General features: G+C 51.4%; 1 protein-coding gene across 2 annotated transcripts in view; it reads left to right on the top strand.

Moving 5' to 3' along the window:
* Positions 1-19535: 19535 nt before the first annotated feature.
* Acsl6 (acyl-CoA synthetase long chain family member 6) overlaps positions 19536-24410 on the top strand; it is a 64971-nt gene continuing 60096 nt past the window's right edge. The window contains exon 1 of one of the 2 annotated variants that reach the window (XM_004629330.3): positions 19536-19760. In XM_004629330.3, coding sequence (XP_004629387.1) covers positions 19712-19760 — 49 coding nt within the window. In that variant the 5' untranslated portion in view covers positions 19536-19711. The remainder of the gene's footprint in view (positions 19761-24410) is intronic. The other variant, XM_004629329.3, reaches the window with a different exon arrangement.

Raw genomic sequence — 24410 nt, 5'->3', positions numbered from 1 at the left:
CAGAACTGGGGATTGAACTCAGGCCCTTGCACTTGCCAGGGAAGCACTTATTCTACTGAGCCATCTCCCTGGCCCCTATCATTTCTTAAGTATGACACTTTGCAAGAGAATCTGTCTCATCTCTCAATATTTTCTCAGCCTCATTCTTTCTTTCTGCTTCATCTAGAGTTCTGATTAAATATACATTCATTCTTTCTATCTAGCCATCACTATATTCTAGTTTCTCGCTCATGCTTTTCTTACTTTCTTTTCCCTCTGTGCTGTCATCTCATACTATACTCTGACTTATTTCTCAGAATGTTTTAATTAACTAAATAACCTAGCGTACCATATTCCTGTAAATGAAATCTTTTGATCCCTTTTATGACTAAACTTACTCTCAGTTGCAGCCTCTGTGATACGTGATAAACTCACCTGGGGTTCCCCCCACTTCTCTGGTCATTCCTAAATTCTGGGGGGTTTTGGAGGCATCAGGTAAGAGAGAGCCAGAAGGACAAGAAATGACTCATGGGATGTACGCAGCCTCTGCACTGTCTTGCTTGCGTGTGTTATGGCAGAACCCTTCCTCGTGCCTGCCCCGGGCGCCTGCCATCTGGCCTTCTCTCGGGTCACAGGCGCTCTCCACAGAAGGGATCCGGAGCAGAAGGCTCTATTGCCGGAGGCTCCCAGGAACTCTGTGGGGGCCTCTGCTCCGTCAGCCCTTTCTGGAATTCACTAACCTCTAGCTCTAAGGGCAAGGGTGTGCTGTGCACCGAGCTCCCGAAAATCCCCTGGCTACGTCCGAGGAAGGGATGGGGCTCGTCTCCCCTTCCTCTGGGAAATCTTCACTGTCTTCGTGGCTGCCCCCACTTCCGGCCTTCCTTTCCAGCTGTCCAGAAAGTGGTCCTCAATCATCTTGCCTGCATGGCCTGTGACCTGAATCCTTTAAGAATCTGGCTTTTGAAGCTTTTTGTCTGTTTCTGAGGTAACATCCCTTCCCAGAAGTCTTGGATGCTTCACACTTCAGCTGTGGGAATGGGGAGAAGCCTGTAGGTAAGGAAATTTACCAGAAGCACCACTGGGTTAATTCTCCCAACCTTCTCCTTTTACACAGCCATCATGTCTTCTTTCCCCCTGTTAGGAAGTGAAGGAAGAAGGCCAAGAAGAAGGTTGGGGTCTGGGCAGAAGCCCTGCCCACCTCTCTCTGTCCTCCAGTGTGGCCCACAGGCCACATGGCAGCCAGGGAGGCTGCTGGGAAGGGAGCCCACCCTGCTCCAGTCCTTGCTATAGTAAAGCACACTGAGCCCTTCCTTGGAGCTCCCTCAGGGCTCGGGTCTCTCTCCCATCCCGGCAGCAGCACGGATGCTCCTGGCCCTCAGGGTCAGCCCCTTCTAGGCTCTTGAACTTGTTTTCCTGCTCCTGCTGGCAGGAGATGCAGCCTGGGAACTCCTCCTCCCAGGCCAAGGCAGCCACCATCCCACAGCTCCAGCGCCAGCGCTGAGTCAAGGACATCCTGAGGCATGCTGAGAGGCCCTCCAGCTGCGGTGCCCCAAGCCAGGTCCCCTCCTGCAGCCTATACCTCTCACCCACGACACTCACCAGCTTCTACCCAAATGCTCAGGCCTCCTACGCAGTCACCCCCACCTCCTCCATACCTGCTGTCCCACCACTGTCCCCACAGCCCTCAGGGCTACAGGGAGCCCTCCTGGCTCTGCTCCTGCCTGCCCAAAGCTTCTTACTGGATCCTGCTGCTGCCCTCAGCAGGTGCCCATCTCCAGCTCTGCCCTGCAATTGCCCCTGCATCCAGAAGCCAGGTGCACTTTTCCTAAATCTGCTTCTGTTTTCCTTGCTCTCTCCTGCCTCTCAAAGCCCTCCAGAGTTTCTCCACTGCCACCCAGCCTCAGCAGCCCCACAGGCCTCCTGCAGGTCCAGCTGCACATCACCCTCTCCCTGTGGGCCTGCTGCCTGTCCCAAACTCCTCCTCCTCCCCAGCCTCTTACTTACCCCTTCTTCCCCAGGAGACCTCCACCACTGCATCAGACACCCAGCTTAAACAGTACCATCGCCTCCATGGGTGGGTTTAAGACATTTTTTTAGATGAGGCCTTGTAATTCAGAATGGCCCTGCCATGTTGGCCACACCCCCGGGGGGCACTGAGATGGCGACGGAGACTGGGCATGGTGGCCGTGCCTGTAATCCCAGAGCTTGGGAGGCTGAAAACAGGAGGATCACTAGAGTCCGAGAATCCGATCTGTGTAGTGAGGCCCTGTAGACCCTGTACTAAATATATAAGAAGAAAAGAAAAGAAAAACAGGATGGCCCTGAAGGCACTGCGTAGCCCAAGTTGGATTCAAAACTTACAATGATCCTCCTGCCTCAGCCTCTGAAATATACTACCATGGTTACCTCTTAAGATTTTACCTTTATTAATTTTATTTACTTCTTTATTTATTGGTAGTACTGAGGAGCAAACCCAGAGTTTTCAACCTGAGCCACACCCTCAGCCCCTTTTAAAAATTATTTTGGCTTTTCATCTTCCAGTTCCAGGTGCTTGGTCACCACAGTTTACAGTGCAGTTATGGCCAAGTCCAGGAACCACACCATGCACAACCAGTCCCGAAAATGGCACAGAAATGGCATCAAGCAAAGATACGGATCTCTGAAGGGGGTGGATCCCAAATTCCTTAGGAACATGCGTTTGGCGAAGAAGCACAACAAGAAGGGCTTCAAGAAGATGCAAGCAAACAATGCCAAGGCCGTGAGTGTACACGCCGAGGCTATCAAGGCCCTCGTCATGCCCAAGGAGGTCAAGCCCAAGATCATCCCAAAGGTAGTAAACTGCAGGCTTGCTCGACTTGTCATATTGCCCACCCCCAGCTTGGGAAGCATATCTGTACCTGCATTGCCTAGGGTTGCAGGCCTTACTGGCCAAAGGCCCAGGCCCCAGCCAAGGCCGAGGCTCCAGCTTCTGCTCCAGCCCAGACTCCCAAAGGTGCCCAGGCCGCCATGAAGGCTCCACAGTAAAAGCCTCTTATCTGCTGATGTAAAAACAGAAAGACAAGTATGACCCCTGGGGTGCCATCTGGGGGGCGGGGCTGGTGTCCTCCTGTGCTCTTTGCACAAATAAACCTGAGGCAGGATTTTAAAAAATGAATAAATAAAAATTATTTTGAGACAGGGTCTTGCTAAATTGCTAACTTGCCCAGACTGGGCTTAAACTCCCTCTCCTCCTGGCTCAGCCTCTCAGGGTGCTGCGGTTGTAGCGTGCCCTGCCACAGTGGGCAAAGCTTGGTGTTTGCTTCAGTGCCATCACGCCACGTTTCTCGGTACGCTGTGGGGACTGCGTCTTATTTCTACCCACAGTGCCTGAATATTCTCAATGCCTGGGCGACAAAGCCCACAGTAAGCGCTTATCAGCTGAGCGGGTGTCAGAAAGCCCCGCCCCCTCCCGCCCCCCTTTGCTTCCTTGCTCATGTCCTTCACATGTTTTTTCCACTGTGGTCTCAAACATTTTCTGAGAATTTCTTGATTGCATTTGTAGAAGATATTTTCTCTAGCCAGCTACTTACTTGTTCATATAATTAATAGCTATTTTCACACACTGAAGTTTGAATTCTGTATGTGAGCAAAAATACTGCTTTTAGCTTTTTCCTGGTTAGTTTTAGCACAAACTAAATAAGAATAGAAGAGAACCTTCTGCAATCCTTGACATGAGGTGGCTCCTGATCCAAATGCTGCTTACCCAAGTGCACGTGGGCATCCACTGAGTTGGACAGGTGTCAGCATGTAGCTCATGCATAAGATTCTCAATTACAATGTTCTGGAAAACCAATTATCTTTTGTTCTTTATTTTTTCATTGTGTGTGGGAGAGGTACTGGGGATTGACAATAGCCACAGAGCTTTTCGTACTTTTTTATTTTGAGACAGAATCGCTCTAAGTGACTAGTTTGCCCAGGTTGGACTTGAATTTGTGATCTTCCTGCCTCAGCCTCCCAGAGTGCTGGTTTTGTAGATGTGTGTCATCACACCCAGCTCTTTCCGTATGTGTGTGTGTGCGCGCGTGTGTGCGTGTGCATGTGTATGTGGTACTAGGGATTGAACTTAAGTCCTTGTGTATGCTAAGTAAGCACTCTACCACTGAGCTATACACTCAGCTCTTTCATTGCTTTTTAAAAGCAGAGCTTCTGGGCCTGGTGAGATGGCTCAGTGGTCTAAGGCACCTACTTGGAACAAGCTTGGCAAAGCACAGGGACCACGGTTCGATCCCCCAGCACCACATGTCAGCCAGCCCGCCCCCTGGTGGACTGAGCTGGCCACACACACACACACACACAAATAAATAAATAAATAAATAAATTTAAAAGCAGAGCTTCACACATGCTGTGATTTAGATGTTGACAGGGTGGGCAGCCGGCAGTGACCCTGAGGAGGACAAAGCCATCCAGGGGCCCACCCTTCCAGCAGAACACTCTTCCCATTGTATGTTGTTAGACGAAGCTGGAAAGAATACTTAGCTGAAGATGATGGCGACCTTGGATGCCAGGCTAGCAGCTTTAACTTCTTGGTGGCTTCTCTGCCCTTGAGGAGCTCACTGACAAGTTTTTACTAAACTATGGTACACTCAGTCCAGTAATACTTCCAAATACTGTCCTATGAACCCACGCAGAAGTAAACAGAAAAGCCCAAAATCCCTATGCATGTCAAGCTCAGCAGGGAAGGAGGCACACAACGTGGTCCTAATACGATCAAGCCCTAAAGGAGAACAGTATGACCCTAATATAAAGGTTGTATGATATACTAAAAGGAGGCAAATGCTTCGGGGAAAGTAGAGTGGAATAGGGGATCAGGAAGGTTTGAGGTGGGGAAGGGACAAGGGTGTCAAACCTGGTGATTGGGGTTGTGGGAGCCAGACTGGGGTCCTCCGAGGGGGATTTATAGGGCTTCTAGGATGAGGGCCCCTTGCGCTGACCTTTAAGGATGGAAGTCAACTGAGTGAAGTCAGTGGGAAGGGCGTTCAGTGGTGGCAGTACCACTGGAGATGGCCTAGAGGTGACCAGGAGTGAGCCCATGGACAGCCACAGGCTCTCATGGCAGGAGAGCAGAAGCTGGGTGGCATCCATTCACCCTGGGGCCAGTGGGAGCCTGGGTGAAGATCACAGCCAGGAAGGTCACGTGGCAAGACCCCCGTGCCTATACCTGGACCCTCAGCCTGTGGGTTAGTGGGCAGCTCCCAAGCCAGTGGGTGCTTACTAGGTCTGTGCTGAGAGCAGGCCTGCCCAGAGTGACACCCTTTACTGAGGACTAGAGCTGCCGCTGTCCTGGCTTTGAGGGTGCCCTGCAGTCATGGGGATCCACCTGAGAAAGGCAGGGTGCTAGATGAGGTGCAGCCACCATCACAGGCCTAAGCCTGTCTCAGAAGTCTTTGGGCCCACTCTTAGACAAGTTCAGCATGGTGGGACTGTCTCTGACTCTGTGGCTTTTGATCTCAGAGGGAGGCAGGAAGCTGTGGCCAAGGCACTAGCAACCCTTGCTTGTCAAGCAGGAGAAAGGAAGTGGGTGCTAGGAAACATTTGGGCAGCCCCAAGTGGCCTCAGTCCAGAGGGCCCAAGACCACCTGGAGGCCTGTCAGAGCTCCAGGGGCCACTTCCTCCCACATGGCATCGTGGCCCCAGAGTGGCAAGATATCACTGTGGCATCAGGGCCTCCAGGTCTCCGCAGAGGTGGAATCTGTGACCAAAGGGCTGGGAGTAGCCCAAGGCCTCCCCACATATCCCCAGGGCCCCCGGTTTCTCTGATGGGAGCTTCCTGTGACTGCGGCCACAGAGGTCTGGGGCCCCTGTGCTGTGACGCTTTTTCCATACAACAGCTGGGAACTGATGTAAGCCTCGGTCTAGAGCCTCACAGCTTCTTCCCCGAACCATCCCACATGACTCCGTACTCTACCAGGCAGCCTGGCAGGAGCCCCGGCTTCCACGGTACCTGGAGGGGACTTGGAGTCAAGAGGGAGCTGGGCCATCCATCGTAGCTGCCACTGCAGAGGGCCAGCGTGTCCCGCACTGCCAAAGCTGCCACTGCTGCAGACGTGGCTGGATTTACACTCTGTCCCAACACCAGGATGGCACTTGGGAGACAGCAGGGAGCAACACTAGGCAGGCCAGGAGAGGGAGTGAGATGGTCCCCTCGGGTATTGTTAAAATAGACTTGTAATGGGGGTGAAGGGAGGGGAGAGGGATGGGGGAGAGAAGCAAGTTACATCGAGTACAGGTACAAGTTCCCTATGAGGAGTGTGACCATTGTGCATCTCTAAAATGTACCAATAAAATTTAAAACCGAGCCAGGTGTGGTGGCGCATGCCTGTCATCCTAGCACTTGGGAGGCTGAAGCAGGAGGAATGCCACCAGTTCAAGGCTGGCCTGAACTACAAGGGGAAACCCTATCTCACACACACACACACACACACACACACACACACACACACACACACCATATTTAATACATAAAATAGAGCTGTACGAAGCTTCTGGATGATGAGACGGGAGGTGGGAGAGAGAAGGAACCAAAGCCAGACAGAAGGACCCAGTGCGGGGGTGAGGAAGCCCAGGCCGAAGCAGCAGCTGCAGCGTGGCAGGCTCGAAGTGTGGGTGCGACAGCTCTGCTTCGCTGCCCTGTGAAGCACAGTGCGCCCTTTGCCAGCAGGAAGGCGCCGGGCAGCCCGGCCTCATCGGAGGCCATGTGAGGGACCAGCCGAGTCCCGAGCTGGTGCAGCGCGGGCAGCGCGCGGAGCCTCTGTCAGCTCCTTCGCTCTCGTCCTGCCTCCGCAAGAGGCCACGGTGGGCGCTCGCCTGCAGCAGGACCTTCTGCCCAGCTATTGATCACAAGTCAGGAGCCTTCGGGCCCTTCGGTAGCGCCGCCGAGAGCGCACCCGCGCGGCCCTGGCGACGGCTAGGCAGGCGGTGCGCTCCTGGCCCAGGGCCTGGCGCCAAAGCAGGCCCGCAGCGCTCGCCCCAGAAGCCGGCTCTGCAGGGTGTCTGTAGGACCACCGGGGCTGCCAAGGAGAAAGGCGAATGCAATGCAGCTCGGGAGAGAAGTCGGGGTGCGGAGGAAGGCGTTAATCGTTGCGGGTGCTGAGCAGAACTTACTTCTGCAGTCCCGGATGCGGGCACCTGAGGAGGCCGCACAAGCAGCCCGGCGCGGCAGCCTCTCCTGCAAAAGCAGAGGACAAAGGAAGGAGGGCGAGGCATCGCCACGGAGCCGGCGAGGAAGCGCAAGGCCAGCAGCGCAGCAAAATGGAGCAGGAGGTGCAGCGTGGGTGGGCTCAGCGACACGCCGCCTGGAAGCCTCGGGACCTCACTGCGGCGGTGGCCTGGGGGTGCCGAGCGCTGAGGCCTTGTGCGCCGGACCAGGGAGGCTGTGCTGGAGGGTCGGGGTGTCGGCTGGGGGTCAGTGCACACGCTGGGGCCCATGCTCGTGTGGAGGGCAGCCAGGCCAGGCCACACGTTTTCTTCTGTTCTGGGATGGACCTGGACTCAGAGAAGCCCGGGGGGTCGGGGAGGCCCTTTCCTTTATTTATTTATTTATTTTGCTGTACTGGGGATTGAACCCAGGACTTCGGTACTCAGGTACGCACATCCCCAGCCCAGAAGATGGCGAGCTGTGCTCTGCAGCCTCTCAGGGGACCCGGAAGGCTGTCGTAGAAGAGCCTGAGCTGGAAGGGGGTGGGGTCAGTGACTTGGAGGGCGTCCACGCTACAGGGGCCAGGCTGTTGCCCCAGGGTGACCCGACAACGCGGGAGGGTGAGCCGAGGTGCGGTGATGAGAGCTCAGGCTCCTCTTCACGGCCGGCCGGATGAGGCTGGACTGATAGTGGGAGGGTGGCAGGAGCCGCAGTCAGCAGGGTTTCCGCAGGGGAGAGAATCTTCCCTGGATGCTGGCAGGAGCCTAACTGGAACAGTCAATGAATGAAAGGGAACAAGCGGCAGAAACAATGGTCACCGCTGAAATCCAGTTTCCCAAAAGGCAATAGATGCTTAGAGAGATGGTGCACATCTGTCCTGCTAGCTTTTAGGAGACTGCGGCAGGAAGATCACTGTGGGATCAAAGCCAGCATCAGTGACATAGTAAGACCCTGTCTGAAAAGCCCAAGGAGTGGTGGGGAGAGAGAAAGGCCAGGTGAGGAAGGACTGAGTCAAGCCAGTGAGCAGCCTCCCCTGGGGATGAGAAGGCCCTGACTCATGGGAAGGACGCTGTAATCAGGATCATCTGGCTTTGTGGGGGAGGCTGCTTGAGAAGGAACCATAAGATGTTCCTTTGCCTGGACTTTTCTCTCCTCTCATTTCTGCTCTCAGGGCCCCACACCCAAGTCTGCGGCTCGAACCCCACCCAGCACCCACCTTCTCTACACCAGGAAAAGTAGACTTGCACAAAAACCAATCCTCAGAGTTTGAAAAGCCAGCTATCACTTAAATCTTAAATTCTTTTTTTGAAAAAAATATAACATTTTTCTTTCTGGCTACAGAGGTGATCTATGTTCATTTAAAAAGTTTATAGTCTACGAATATAGCTCAGCAGTAGAACACTTTCCCATCGTGTGCAAGGCCCTGGGGTCAAACTCCAGTTTCTCAAACAAGAAAAGAAAAAGAAAGAAAGAAAGAAAGAAAGAAAGAAAGAAAGAAAGAAAGAAAGAAAGAAAGAAAGAAAGAAAAGAAAAGAAAAGAAAAGTTTGGAGAATTCAGGAAAGCACAGAAAAAGAGGACACAAGCCAGCTCCCACCCCAGGACCGGACGTAGCTGCCTCTGACCCAGCAGTGTTTCCTGACTCCTTTCCAATCCCACCTTCTGTTTACTCATTGGAGCCGCACTTTGTGTCCCAGCTCATTCAGTTTATAACAAAGCCTGTTCTCACAAGGCGGTTTTCCCTCAAGAAGTACTTGTTGGAAGAATGGATTTCATAACCCATCTTCTCTTATCTCAAGGTAAATGCTGGGGCTGGTGAGATAGCTCAGTGGTCTAAAGCGCCTGCTTAGGCAAGCTTAGGTAAGCATGCAGGGACCTCGGTTTGATCCCCAGCACCACATGCCACACCAACCCCGCCCCCAGGGTGGGCTGAGCTGACCATAAAACAAAAAAGAAAAAAATAAATAAAGGAAACATTAAAAATAAATAAATAAAAATTAAAATGCTGTTCTTAAAAAAAAAAAAAGTAAACGCAATCTGGTATTACCATGTCTTTTCTATGCTACAATTTTTAATGACTTCGTAGTATTTTCCTCTGTGGCCAGGTCATCATTTCTCTAATCCAGAGATGGGGATGTAGTTCAGTGGTGGAGTGCTTACTGAGCCTGCACAAGCCCTGAGTTCAATCCTCAGTACCATAAAAAAAGATAAAGAAAATGATTTATCTAACCTGCCATTGTTAGATGTTGAAATTGCTTCAGATGTGTTCTAGGTAACAAGTAGAACACCTGTGAAAATTCACCTGTAGCTATTTCTGCACATTATTTCATGAAGATACATTTGTACAAGTGGATTTTCTGAGTCTAGTCTGCCTAATTAAAATTTCTAAGGGGAAGTGAAAAGAACTAATACTGGATATATAATGTACCTGTACCAACTCCCCATGATGAATTTATTCATTATGTATCACAAACATGTACTAATAAAAAATAAAATTTCTGTATTTTCCAGGTTGCCCTCAGTCCCCAAAAGGGGGATCCCAACGCATGTCTTAAGCCTTCTCCTGGAATCAGTGATCACAATTTTAATTTTGATAATTGATTTAAAAAGCTTTAGCCTAGGGGGCCTGGCCCTAGCTCAGTCCTTTAAGTGGCTGCTTCCACAAAGCTGTCAGCCTCAGGTTGCTGGAGTTCAAACCTCACAACTCTCCCGCTGGCCGAAAGTGCCCTGAAGGCATTCGAGGAAAAAAAAAAAAAAAGCTTTAGCCTATTACTTATATTGACATTTTCTTTGATTACTTATAGAATTAACTAATATTTACTTGCCATTTATATTGTTTCCTTTTTGTATTGTAGGCTTCTTTTAGGGTGTTTTAAAAACTGATTAGTAAGAGTGCCTCAGATAATAAGTATTTTTGAGTTACAAAATTTTTAAATATCATATAATATTTTAGTTTACTACCTGGGCTGTCTATCCAATTGATTTATGTTTATGCTGTACCCTAGGCTTCATTATTTTGTGTTATTCATTGTATTTTAATACTTAGCAGTGTTTTTCTGTCACAAATGTTTGTCAGCATTATACATATACATTCTTCAAATGTAATTTAAATTAATTTTGTTAAGTCTAAGAATGGGAATGAATTAAACATAAAACACTTGTCTGGTTTGTCTCAGGGGGAGAATTTGCATCTTTGTGCTGCTTAATCTTTTGTGTTGCTTGTTTTGCTGCAGAGATTGACCCAGGGCCGTGCGCATGCCAGGCAAGTGGCTGCCACTGAGCTGTGTCCCAGCCCCATGGGTCACTATTTTAATCCAGGAATACTGAAGTCTTCTTTTGTGTCCTTCTATAATGTTTTGCACTGTTCTTCACCTGCGTCCTGCATACCTTTTAAGTTTATTCCCAGTCATTTTTTAATTTTTGCTCCTTTTGGTATGAAATAATTTTCCTGGACATTTTCTGTGTCTCTCCTCTTTTTTCTGCCACCTTCCTACCATCCCTTCCTTCATTCCTTTCTTTCTTTTGTGGAATGGAGATGGAGCCCAGGGCCTTTGCACTGAGGTACATCCCCAGCTCTTTCTTTTTCTTTTTTGTTCCAAGACAGGTTTTGCTAAGCCACTCGCTTGTCCAGGCTGGGCTCGCATTTCAGTTTTCCTGACTAGCCTCCAAGAGTGTGGAGGTCATAGAGGTACACCACCATACCTGGCCTTTTTATATTTAACAAATGTTCACCCACCTTATAAATACTCCTTTCCTAGATGTTTTTTTTACCCGCTAGGTGTCCGAATTGGGCTTTTCCCCTTTTTCTCGTCCATTCACATATGGGCGTAGAACTAAATTTGAGTGGTAATCCAGAAAGAGCACAGCAGCTGGGCATGATGGTGCAGGCTTGTAATCCCAGCACTTAGGAGGCTGAGGCAGGAGGATCATTGTGAGTTAAAGACCAGCCTGGGAAGAAGCAGTTAATGCTTAATTTGTTCTCATTTTTTTCTCTTTCTTCTTAATTTCCTATAACTTTATTTTCTTTTCCAATTAGCAAGCATAGGTCTGGTAATTTGAAGACAAAGCTATACAATACAACAAGTACTGTCTCAGTCATGTTATTGTGTTTAGTGAAACTGTATCATTTCTAATATTTTATTATTACTAATTTGTATTCTCTTAAAAAAAAAAAAAAAAAAGACCAGCCTGGGCCACAGAGTGAGCTGAAGACCAGCCTGAGCTGTGTATTGACATCCTGTCTCAAAAAGACAAACAAACAAAGCCAAAAAGAGCACAGCAGCCTGCAGTGCTGTCTTCATGGGACCCCTCTACCTGGTTGTACAGATAAATCGTGTGGAGGCAGACACAGCCAAAGCGAGAGAGGGTGAGGGAGGACAGTCCTCCCAGCCAGGTCGGGCCTCCCAGGAGCCACCGCGGGAATGAGAGCAGACCGCGGGAAGGGAGTTATGGCTAACACAGCAGGAGGTTCCGGAGAGCCAGCTTGGGATCTCTGGCTGGCGTGGCACCCTGAATGCCGCGCTCTTACAGGAGGACCGCCTGGGGGCCATGGCGACAGGAGTGGATGGTCACATGGAGGGTGTGGGGCTGAGTGAGTGTGTATGTTGTCAGGAAGGGGCCGGTGGAAGGGGTCAGCTGAGGTGCTAGGAAGGAGCCCTAGGTTGAGCAGGGGCCCGTCTCTCCCTGCTCCTCTTTCCCTGAGAGCCACTGTCCATGCCTTGGCTGCTGAGCAGCACTTTGGCTCCTTTCTAACAGCATAAATTGAGGGCTGTCCTCCCAAAAGGCCCACCCTGATCACAGTGCCGGAAGTACCAAGGCTGGGTTACTTCTGCCTCCACCAGAACTGAGCCTACTAGTGTTTATGTCTGTTCCGTGATTGCTTAAGTCCTGCAGCACCAAATGTTTACTGAGTGCCTGCTGGATGCCAGGTGACTGTGTGGGGCCAGGGTGCATGCCGCATGGGAAGGTGACAGGTGTCGGGGAGGGCAGCCCCTGACTTTCAGTCTGACTCTCCACAGGTGTTGGTGGTCAGGCCACAGCCCTCAGCCCCTGGGAATCCACCCTGTGAGTGATCCTCCCCGTACACACTCGCTGTGCACACGCCTCTTGGGTGTTAGGTTCCGTTATCTCCTGGCTTGGGGTTTCACTTTTTCTTTTTGGAAATTATTTTGAGTGGGTTTGGAGTGTAAGATGGGGCGGATTCCTTGTGTTGTGTCGTCACTGAGAGCTTGTGGGTTCCCTGGTGGGTCTACTGACACAGGGGACATCCCCCTCCCTGACCTCTGGGGCTCACCCCCCACAACCACAGCAAAGGAGCCAACCTTAGCTTCAGAGAGGAGGGTAGAGGCTCGCATTCTCTGTTCCCAGGGTTCCACTTGCTGTATTTCCCCACTAGGAAGCAGTGTGGTTCTTGAATTCCATTTATCTCTTCCTAAAAAATTAACTCTTACATTTCTCCTTTTTATATAAGATACACTAGATGTCTAATTCTAAGAGATTTTATTGAGAAAATATATTGAAGTGCTGTGAATTCCTCTTTAGATGATTTTGCCAAATTTCCTGCTGATAGGTACAATGGAAAGAGCACAGGCTTGGGTGTTGGGTGGCTTTGGGTTCAAATCTCAGACCAGCTGTGGGCCTGGGAAAGGAGTCTCGCCCTCCAGACGTCAGTTTCCGCCTCTGGAAAGTGAGGCACCTGAGTCGGCCCGGCACCCTCCCCAAGCCAGGTGGCTAGAATGAAAGCAGCCTTGTTGACGCCCGTCAGGCCAATCAAGATCAGGGATTCAGATGCAGTAGGACATTAGGGACACCAAACTTTCATTCTCTGTTCTGTACTGGCTGAAAATCTACACCTATTTTTCTTGTTTGTCTTTGCTTCATTTTGCTTTAAGCCTTTCTGAGACAAGGCCTTGCTAAGTACTCCAGGCTGGTGTCAAATCTTCCTGTCTCACAGTTAGGCGCAGACTCTGAGCTCAGAGGATTGCACCTGGGTGACACTCAACGAGCCTTTAGGCCTCGCCTGGCTGTTCATTCCCCACAAGCCTGGCACCCTGGGGAGAGATTCTATTTCATTTGAGAGAAAATTTAATTTATATATTTAATCTATTAAATTCTATTTGTGACGTCTATGTCTATATTTATATCAATATTGGTCTATTTTTAGATGTTTAAAAATTAGATGTCACATCAGGTTTTGGAATTGTGTCTAGTAACCTCATGATTTGAGTTGGTTGACAAATAATGTTTTTATATAGTTTCAAATGATTTATACAGTGTAGGGATTGTTGATGTTTTCAAAGTAAAAAACATTCTTCCCAGGGGCAGCGGGTAGCGCCTTAGGCAGGGAGTCGGAAAGTCCAACTTTGGTTTGTTCGTTTTCTGTGAGACCTTGGACAAACTGCTGCCCTTCTCTGGGCCTCTCGAGGGTTACAGAGGACAGTTCAGCTGGCTTAGTGGGTTCTTGGCCCCACCCTACTGGTCTTTTGGGACAGTCAGCCACTTGTCCTTGTGTACATGTCTTTGGGCAGCTCTACCACCTTCCTTTCCCCATATCCTCCTGGAGCCCTCTAGCAGATTTATTGTCAATATTTGTTTAATTTTTTTTTCCTTTCCACTCTGAAGTCCCCAGGACATGCACCCTCTTCTCCAGGGACAAAGCTCTGCTTTTGTTTTCCATAGGTGCGGGCTGTGTCGTAGGCACTGATTTCTCATTTCCTGTAAGTGGCTCCAGGAACAACATCCGTCCTCCTGCACCACCGTCTTGGGAATCCTCTATGTGGCTTCCCTGGCACCTGTGCCCAGGTCCTGGAGTCCCTCCACCACCCTCTCTGACGGAATCTATTCCAGCCCTCTTCTCTCCTCCTCAACATCTTTCCTGGGCCAACAAAAGCCATCCTGAAGATCCGTATGCACCTCCAGCCCTGTCCTCTCTCCTTACCTTCAGCTCCCTGTGGCCCTCCAGTGGCACAATGGAAGGGGCCACCTTGGACGGTTGCCAAGAGGCTGCAGGGCCGGACACTGCCCGGTGCTGGTAGAGAAAGAGCTTACATCCATGCCTTCCCACTTGTGCCATGTGGACAGCACAAATTTATTTGCTAGTGTTCCCATGAGCTGCTTCTTCCCTTTTCAGTATCCCAGCCCTTTCTTTTTTTTTCGGAACCAGGGATTGAACTCAGACCTTTGCACTTGCCAGGGAAGTGCTTATTCCACTGAGCCATCTCCCTGGCCCCCCAGCCCTTTCTGAACCAAGAGAAGGCTATGGAAATGCCTTCTTCTCATAATAAATTTTTCCTTGCTATAAAATTATCTAGTCATTGTAGAAAATTTGGAAAATATGGATAAACTAAAGAAGAAAAAACCCTATAATCCCACCACTCACAGATAACCACTATTAACCTTCCTTCCATTTTTGTCATGAATATATAAAATGCTTTGAAACACAATAGGGAGTAGGCTGAATATACTGCTTTATAGCCTGCTTTTTTTCTTCAGTTGGCCAAGTGCCGTGAACATCTCCTGTCTTCTACACCATAATTTTCTATACCAGCCTGCAGATGGCATGACCTTCTGATTGTGTATTAGAATCATTTCCAGCTTGGAGCTACTGTAAATTATATTTTAATGGAAATATCTACGAACAAAAATTCCTAACCCCCTTTTTGTGTCAATTTCTTAGCAAGTTCACTGTGCTGATCAAAAGGAAGACTTTTCTGGAGAGTGTGGCAGACCTGACACCTTCCATTCCCTTGGCATCTCTGTCTTGTTTTTGGTGTTGGAAATCATTTGATCTGACTGTGATGTGACAGATACTTAGAAACTGGGCCCTCAGATGCATGACAGGTAACTAGCAGCAGGACAAAGTGCGACGTACCTGCCTGTGTTATACTTGTATCCTTTATTACCTTAAAACTTGGGGTCAGATTGAGGTAAGAGTTGATGACTGAAGCAAAGCAGTCCAACAATGGGGTAAAGTGTGTCAAGTCTTGGAAACCCAGGGGACAGTCACAGAAAAACAGCTCCCGAATGACCCTGTACTTCCTCAGCTGTGTACATGGAACCAGTCCATGCCATTTTGAATTCATCATTTACATCTTGCTTGAAGCCAAGTGAGACTTTCAATAAGGCAATTCAAATCTGGTCAAGTGAGTCTTTGACAGGACAACTGTCCCTATGACTTATTTGCATGAAGGAGAAGCCAATCCTAGGACTTCAGTGGAAAAGACCCCTTTCCCTTATGCCAGGGCTGCTGGGAGCCTACCCGCCAGCCCACTCATGCTGCTGAGCACACTACCTTCCTACCTTCAGTAAGTACACATCCTGCTCCCTTCTCTGGGTGGTCTTGTCCAGCTCTTTGTCTGAAATGCCAAGAACCTGGAAGGAGTTCTTCCAGGACCCACCATCTAGTGCCAGGGCTCCTGCTCAGCTCTGCACATAGGCATGTCAGTTAAGGAGTGACTGTCCAAAAACTAGCTATGCAAAGTTTATCACCTTAAATTTACTTAGCCTACTTCATCCCACTTCAAGACTGAGGACACCAAGAGAAGAGCAGCTAAGGCAATTTTTAGGATCCATGGGGCTATTCAGTTGACTGTTTTCACAATGGTCTGGTTTTGGTCTCTCTGGAGCAGTGCCTGGAAGTCCTCCGTCACTGTCCTAAACCTGCAGTCACTTTGGATTCCAAGGTGAGCAGAGCCTGGCACAAGACTCTTTGATGTGGTTATTTGCCTACGTGGAACCAATGACCTCTTCAAGGAACGAGGTTCTCCCAGAAGGTTCTGAGATAATAACCAACAAGACTGAGGCTTGATCAGGATTACTTCTCAGTTATGCAAACCACCCCACACAAGGGGCCGGGAGATGGCTCAGTGGAATAAGCGCTTCACTGGAAAGAGCAAGGGCCTGAGTTCAATCCCCGGTTCCACACACACACAAAAAAAAAAAAAAAAAAAAAAAAAAAAAAAAAAAAAGACTAGTCAAACCATCCCACACAGATGTGCAAGTCCCCAACCCTTGCTTTGGTTTCCCTTTTCTATAAAACCCAAAAGCTTTTGCCAGCACCCTGAACACAGATCCTAAAAGTGTTTCTCTGTCCCTTCCAGGAACGTCATGCAGCTAAACCTCTTCTGCCCTTCGCCACTGCCCATCTCCTGGGTTGGTGCTGTGGAACAGGTGGCCCTGCCTGTGTTCTCGGGATCCCTGGAGGCAGGACGTTCACCCTGCCATGAATCCCAGTAACCGCGGCTCTGAGCTAGCTGTGTGGTCACTGGCAGAGAGGACCTGGACTCTGGGCAAATAGGAAAGCCATTTGGGGCTTCCAGATGAGGGGTGTGGGGTGTACAGGATGCTGGCCCTTGCTTCTCTCACGGGGTCTATATCCTGTGACACGGCTAGGGGAGGAGAACCCACCATGGATTCTGGAGGAAGACAGTGGACTTTCAAGCAGCTGCTACGCATTTCACCTACGTGGGCAGGTGGGCCGAGAAGAGCCATTGCTTTGTTCTTCAATCGACTTTCCACATCTTTATCTTGCTGGCCTTTTTCTTACTAATTCAGGTTCTATAGGAAACGCTTTGTTGCCTGTGGCATGCAATTTTTTTTATGAGTTATCTACTTATCTTTTAGATTTCTTAAATGATGGCTTTTAAATGTACATTTTCAATTTGCATGTAGTGAGACCTTCAAATCTGTGGTTTCTGCATTCATTGTGGTGCCTTAAAAGATGTTCGCCATCCCCAGATGGAAGAGGGTTCATCTCCATTCTCTTCATGTCTGTTTCATTTTCTTTTCTTTTTCTTTCTTTTTTTGGTGGTACCAGGGATCAAACTCAGGACCTTGTGCTTGCCAGGCAAGCACTTACTCCACTGAACTATCTCCCTGGCCCCTGTTTCATTTTCAAAGGCTTGGAATTTAGTGTACTTCAGGTCAAATCTGGTCTCATGTGTGTGGGGACATATGCTCAGGGGTCCACTTTGCAAATGGAGATGTCACTGGCTTGACCAATGCTCACTTCCAGCCTGCAGGATTCAGGACAACTTCCAAGGGCTTTATTTGTCTTTCCATGAGTCTAAAAGATGTCAAGAGCTCCTCAGTTATTTAACTGGCCTTGTAAAAGGAAGAGAATCCCACCAGTAGTGTCTGGCCTGCTCATCATACCACATGGAGCTAGAGGCTAGCCCTGCAGGTGCCCAATGGGTAACTAGAAGCAGGATAAACTTTGGCATCTCTGCCTTCTTTTGTTATCTTAAAATTTTAGTCCTAGGCCTGGTATGGTGGACATCTGTAATCCTAGCACTCAGGAGACTAGGTAGGACTGGTAGGAGTTCAAGGCCAGACTGGGCAATATAGTGAGCTCAAGGCCAGCCTGAACTACATAGCAAGACCCTGTCTCAAGAGGAAAAAAATGAGTTCTAACACTCATGGTTGCTATATCCATGAAGTTGAAGGCCTCAGAGTCACAGCTGGCTGTGTCCACAGATGGTCCATGGATAGAAACCCACCAGGGAAAGAAGACCTTGGGATCCAGGATAGAAAACAGCAAATCCCCTGCCTAGTGGAAGAGAAAGGCCTGGAGAAGAAAGAAAACTGGCCATGATCCAATTGCCAAGTCCAGAACTTCCCCATCCTTATAACTAAGGAAAAGCCAAATCACATTCAGAGAAAAACAGAAAACAGTTCAGTGATAACCAGTCACCATTACAGCCCCCCCTTTTTTTTAAATTAAAATATTCACAAGTAGCAGAGATATTGGTAGGAAGAGTAAGTGGATGCGACATTCTGCAGGAGGCCAGGCTAAAAGCATCCCATGACATCACTCTGGTGAGGAGGCTGCCAGGAGCTGCACAGGGACCTAGAGTGCTCCCACAGCTCAGTGTCGCAGAGGAGGACAGGGCCTGGGACCTACTGCCTGGCTTGGGAGCCCTGCTCTGTGAAGGAAGGCACTCTGCTGGACCCTGCCCCATGGAGAAAGTGTCTGCCCACTTCCTTAAGCCCCTCTGATCTGGGAGTACTGTCCTTCTGCCTATTGTTCTGTTTCTCTATGAGCTTCCTTCTGAGTATCAGCAAGTCTTCAGTACCCCTGGGAGCACAGGCAGGGGGTTGTGCCAACCATGTCACTTGCTGGGAGAGATCCTGCCACACAGACCCTGTGACACCCTCTTGGAGGAACCCTGCCAAGCTTGAGATTCCAGCCAAGTCCTTGCCAGACTATGGCTGAATTCAAGCAAAAGCAGATGTCCTGAGATCCAGATCCTGAGGCAGGAAATAAGGTCCCCTAGTAAAGAGTATAAGGGACACATCTGCAGAGTTGCACCTCTAAGATAAGGTACACAGCAGGGCCAGGACACGGATGCCAGCTGCTCCTGCTACAGCTAACGTTCTCCATGCGCTCACAATACCAGCTGCTGAGCTTCACACTCAGGGACACAGGGACAGTGACCTCACCTGTCCACCCTCTGCCTCTTGATCTCTGTTCTCTGGTTTCCTGCTCTCTTCTTCCCGGGCTCCGGTCTTAGCTAGAGCTTGGGTGGCAGTTGCCTGAGCGCTGTCCTCGGTGCTGGAGGCTTGCACGAGCCTAGCAAGATTGAGAACAAATAAGAGCTTTGGAAGGAGGCGATTCTGAGCTCCAGGTCTCCACAGGTTCCCATTAGAATGGCAGTGTGTCTTGGAGGCAGAAAAGTGCAGCTGGGCTTCCTCTTTTCCATCCCAGGCACTGAAGGAAGGTGTGCAGCGCTTCAGGCCAGCAGCGCGACCCTCCGAGGCTGTGGACATCCCCACGGCCTGTGGTAGGTACGAGGGCTTGGGGCTTCATGTGCCACCTGTGGTCGTGTATGAAGACCATAACGGTCTGTGTTCTCACGGGACACCCGAGATTTCACGAAGCTGCCTGTGGCTGCTCCACGTGGCCTATCTGGAACCAGTGGCCAGATCTGGCCGTCTTTGACCAGACGAGGCCTCCTGTGACCTTGTGGAGCCTCAGTCCTGACCTTGCACATCCGTCAACAGTCTGGGCACTACCTCGTCTAGTTGCCTCTGTTGGCAGAACCGCGACAGATTCTCCTCCCTGACTTGCAGACTTGGCGTCCAGAGGTCCATCTGCAAACTCAGACCCTCCCGGGCGTCAGTGTCGTCAGAGGCCACCGGCCTATGAGAGTGTGCACCTCGGGACAGGTGATCGCGAGCCCGCGCCGCTTGGGCCATCCTCGCCAGAGAACCTGCGCCGTGCCGCGCCGAGCTGCCGGGTCGCGCGTCGCCGGGGTGCGTGGCGGCGCTGTCGCCGTGCGCCCCCGTCCGGCCCGTTTCCCCAGGACAGGACGTTGGGGGCGCGGGCCGAGGGCGCTGCGGCGGGCCCCTCCCCCGCGCGGGCTCGCGGTGCGGACGCCGCTCGGGCCCCAGACCCGGTCGGGCTGCACCCCACCCGCACCCGGGTCTCCGCAGCGGCACTGGATCAGGGCTAAAAATACCCGGCAGCGGCGGTGGCGGCGGCGGCGGCGGCGGCGGCGGCAGAGCTCTACCGTGCGGCTGCGGTGGCGGCTGCGGCTGCGGCTGCAGCCCCGCTAACCGACATGCTGACCTTTTTCCTCGTATCCGGGGGCTCCCTCTGGCTCCTGGCGGGTAAGTCCCGGTGCTGTCCCGGCCCGGCCCTGACCTACGCGGAACTGGATTGTCTCGGTCAGGCCGCCGAGCCCCCGCCCGCGCTTCTGGGATCCTTCCAAGGTCCCTGGGTCGCCTGCAGTTCGGCGGGCTCCGGGTTGGGTTGGAGAAGCAGGTGGATCTGCGTCGCTCCCTGCTACCTCTCAACAACCAGATTTCAATTCCGGACTCCTTCTTTCCTTAGGGCCAGGACCCATTACTGAACAGATTAGGCCCTGATCCGAGGCAGGGACACTCTCACTGCGTCCTTGTTCATCTTCTGGGGTCGGAAACCAAGGGTGTTGACCCCCAAGGGCCTGCGTGGGTCAGCCAGGCAGCCAGGAAGGCTGGGCTGGGCTGCCTGACCCGGCCGAGGCTCTCTGTGGCTTCTCCAGGCTCGACCTTCAGCCAGAGTAGTAGGAGATTTCTGTAGTGTGAGTTCACTTTCTCTGCTTGCTCTGGTTCCCCAGGGCCGGGTCCCCCTTAGGACTCAGCCCTTATCCTGGCACCCTTTTAGGAGACTGGGCCCCTGCCCAGAACTCTCCCCAGCTCCAGGGACACCCACTCAGGGCTGAGAGTAGGGTGTCAGTGCAGGCCCACCCATCTATCCGGTCCTGGGAGCCTTCCCAGACACCTCTGGGTCTCCCCCACAGCAGGCCCAGCTCCTGCTGTGTGGGTTCAGCCTGATCATTTATGTGGGTTGCATGGCCCTTGAACTGGCCTTAAGCCTGGCCTAGCCCGAGAGCAAGTGCTCTGTGAATGTTAGTGTTTGTTTCACATTCAATCAGCACTGTGGTGATGAAGTTGTTGCTGCGCCAAGGAAGGGAAGGAAGTTGACCCTTTTGAGATCCTTACTCACTACAGTATTTCACATCTGTTATTTAATATTCACAGTCATCCCAGGAGGTTGGTGGCACCACCTCCTTTTGTGGAGAGTCAGGAGACAGTTGCCTTGCCCAAGTGTCACACAGAGACTGGGATTCTCCTTGTGAGGTTTTAACTGATCAGCCAATAAATAGCACAGGCTTGGGTATATCAGGCCCGAACTGGAGGGTTGGTGGGCTGGGAGTGACCTCGTCCACCCCCACCCCGGCCCAAGGTGGGCTGTAGGGACACTTGCCTGAGCGGTGGGGGAGGTATGAGTAAGGCCTCTCTAATCCCCTCAGCTCCCTAAGCTCCTTCTGTCTGCCAGTGTCTGGTGACAGCCTCTGCAGGGCCCATAGGGCTAGGGCCTGGGACTATGGGGAATCAAGACAAAAATGGTGGTGATGGCAGTAACAGTCGCCATTCATTGCCTGAGTGGCGGGTGGTCTCAGGCACCCCCCTCCCAGTGCCAGGACCCTTCTACATGCTCCCAGAAGGTACCCCCTCCCCAGCCAGGGGTCCAAGGCTTTGGTCTTCTGTGGCTGCAGGAAAGCAACTGGGCACTGCAGGGCCATTTGTGACAGAGGCCATCAGCAGACCATGAGAAAAGCTCCTCGTGTGCAGGGCTCTTGTCTGCAACTGGGGCTCAGGTGTGACTGACTCAAACTGGCCCTCTGCTCTCCTCCCCCGGGGAGCATCAGAGTGCTCAGGTGTGTCTTTGAATAGGAAACGGATCAGTCCTGCTGACTGACTTTAGAGTAGTCGGCAGGGTGACTCCTGGCGTCGGTGGTCACTGCCGCCACAGACACCAAGTTTCTCAGTGCAGAGTAAGAGGCAGAGGCTAGTGAACGGCTGTCATGGGATAGAATACCCCAGGTACAAGGGGCATATGAGGTCAAGGGTCCACCCTCCTCAGGACCTTGCCTGGACCCCAGCTTTTCTCTGGGGGCAGAGGACACTGCTGGGGAAAAGCTGCGGTGCCTGAGCGCACCCGAGCGCACCCGAGAAGGCACTCTGCCTTGTAATCCACTTTGTAATCTAAGGACACTGTCACTCAAGCCAGAAACAAGAGAGGACCCCTGAGGCAGCGTGGCTCTTTATTAATAGTCCGTGCACTGTGCCAGCCAGTGGGGCCCTAGGGAAACAAGATAGGCAGAGCCAGGGTGCCCTGCAGAGCCCTTGGGGAGAATGATGAAAGGAGACTTGAGCCACCTGGGGGAGGAGTCACGTATGGGAAGTAACCCCAGTGCTGGCTATACAGGTGCTCCCAGCCTCAGGGTCAGCCCAGATCTCACTGTGTGTTGAGCAGTAGACAAGCAAATTAGAGCCAGCCTGCTGTAGGCAGAGGCACCTTTGGTGCTGTGAGCCCGGAAAATGATGGGAGCCGCTCGTGGGAATTCCCTTGCCTCTATAGCTCCTTCGTGCGAATAGTGAGAGGCATCACTCTTGGATAGACCCCTAAAAGGGCATCCCTTGCTCTTGGCTCATGCAGACCCTGTGCCTTTGTCCAGGGTCCAGTCTGCGCTACAGCTGGGGACACGTGTGTGTGTGTGCGTGTGTATGTGGGGGGGGGTTGAGTCTTAGGGATCTTGTGCCTGGGGACACGGGTGGCAGGTGAGGGTCCTGGAAGACAGGTTTTATTTGAGAGTACAAAGGAATATTCTGTTCAGCAACAGCAGCCAGGCAGGGTGAGGAGGAGGAACATGGAAGAGGGAACACGGCATAGAGTTACAGAGGAGAATAGATATGGCTGAAGGGTGACTTGAGTCGAGGCTGGCCTCCAGGAAAGGAAGGATTGAGTGCCTGGCCCTGTCTCCCATCCTGGGGGAGTGGGCCTAGCCCTGCTGGGTTGAGGCCAGGCTGCTAATTCAAGGGCTGATGTGGAAGGTGGCGGCTATAGTTGTAGTTGACAGGCTTGTGTGGTGTGGCTCAGCCCAGCCCTGTCCAAGCCTACCCCTAAGCACAGATGTTGCTAGAATGGAGGTCCTGTATGAGATCTGGGACTACTTCATGGAACCCAAGAAGGCAAATAAAACTTGAGACAGGGGCCGGGGAGATAGCTCAGTAGAACAAGCGCTTGCCTGGCAAGCGCAAAGGCCTGAGTTCAATCTCCAGTTCCGCCCAAAAAAAAAAAACTTGAGACAGATGGTGGAGCTTCAGGAAGAACCACAGGAGAGCTGTGTGGTCAGCTGGGAACATGAAGGAAGTCTGGATTGGTACAGGGTCCTTCAGCACTGGGAAAAACCTCAGTGCCCTCCTGCCATTTCTCAGCCTGAATGTTGGTGGTAAAATAATCCAGAGGGCACACTGCCACCAGGGGGCAGCAGAACCCAGCCATCGTGCAACCCAACTGGTTTTCCCTCAGGATTGGAAGAGCACCTAACTTGACCTTGAGAAGGTTGACTTTGGCTCAGCAACCACCCCAGATAGGACCCAGGGCTGTTCCCAGGGTGAGTAAGGATGAGGCTTATTCATAGAGGCAAATGTTACAGGCCTTTGTACAACAGAAGCCACCCTTTGTATTTAGCCAGTACCTGGCTCAGAGTGAGCCTCAGATATTCACTAAGTAGGGTACCAGGTGTGTGGGTGGGCGCTGCAAACACTCTAACAGTAGCTGCTGTTTCTGTGAGTACCTACATCATCCATCCATCACCACATCCCAGGATTCTTCAAGCTTTCCTAGGTGAAGCTCTGAGACCCGGGGAAACCTAATGAGAACCAACTACAGGGATGGGGATGTAGCTCAGTGGTAGAGCTCTTGCCTTGCTTGCCACTACAAAAGGGGTGAATCAGACCACATCCCCAGATTTCCAGAAGAGAACAGGATTCCAACAGGAAGGAAAGACGGAAGAGGAAAAGGTGCATTCCAGGCAGGAGGACTGCTGGTGTGGAGAAAGATCAGCAACAGGAAGGCAGAAAGTTAAGGGACCAAGTCTGCCTGGCTGGATCTGGGATCTGGCTCTGCAGGCCTCGAGTGCCAGACCAAGCTCACTGACTGTGGCCTGTGTGGTGGCTGCACCAGGGAGGTGCGGCTCAAGCCAAGTGTGCAGCCAGGGTGACACCACCCCTGAATTCCACCAGCCCCATAGGCCCCCTGTGGTGGCAGCCGTTGGCCTCCTCCATAGGTCTTACGATGTCCTTGAGGAAAGGCCAAGGTACCTCCCCTCTGTATGCATGACATTCGTTGCATAAATGAGTAATGTAAAGAATTCCTTGAGAATAATCTAATAATGGGTTCTTGTAAGCTGTCCCCTCACCAAAGTCAGTCAGAGAGAGTCATCTGTGCCCAGCTCGGGATGGTGCCAGTGTGGTGGGAGTGGCAGGAGAGAGCAGGTATAGAGCCTGAGCTAGGCCCGCTTTCACTGGCGTGTTAAGAGTGGCATCAGCTTGGCATGGGAGGAGTGAATGGCCAGATGAACAAACATGGCTCCAGGGACACTTGCTTGTGAAAAGTAGTCTTCTCTGAGGCTGTGGTTTCCTCAGAGCTCCAAAGGACTCTAGCCTCTGGGGATAGTAGCCACTGCCAAGCTTAACTGAGTGGCGTCTCCCTGGTCTAATGTCATACATAGCTGCCCCAAGGGTCTCCTTGACTTTGAAAGAGGCAGAATCCCAGATCTTCTGCTCTGCTGCTAGCACTGGGGCTTCACGAAACCACCTAGACCCCAGGACTCTGCTTAGTGACCAGAGAGCTTCAGGGTTGATGTGACCAGGATTTCTGGCCTATGCGTGGCTGACCCACCCTGCCTGCAAGCTGTCTCCCCACCCACC

This window comes from Octodon degus, unplaced genomic scaffold, assembly GCF_000260255.1.
Source record: "Octodon degus isolate 3935 unplaced genomic scaffold, OctDeg1.0 scaffold00029, whole genome shotgun sequence".
In the NCBI taxonomy this organism is placed as follows: domain Eukaryota; kingdom Metazoa; phylum Chordata; class Mammalia; order Rodentia; family Octodontidae; genus Octodon; species Octodon degus.
This window is presented reverse-complemented; position numbering and strand designations above follow the sequence as displayed.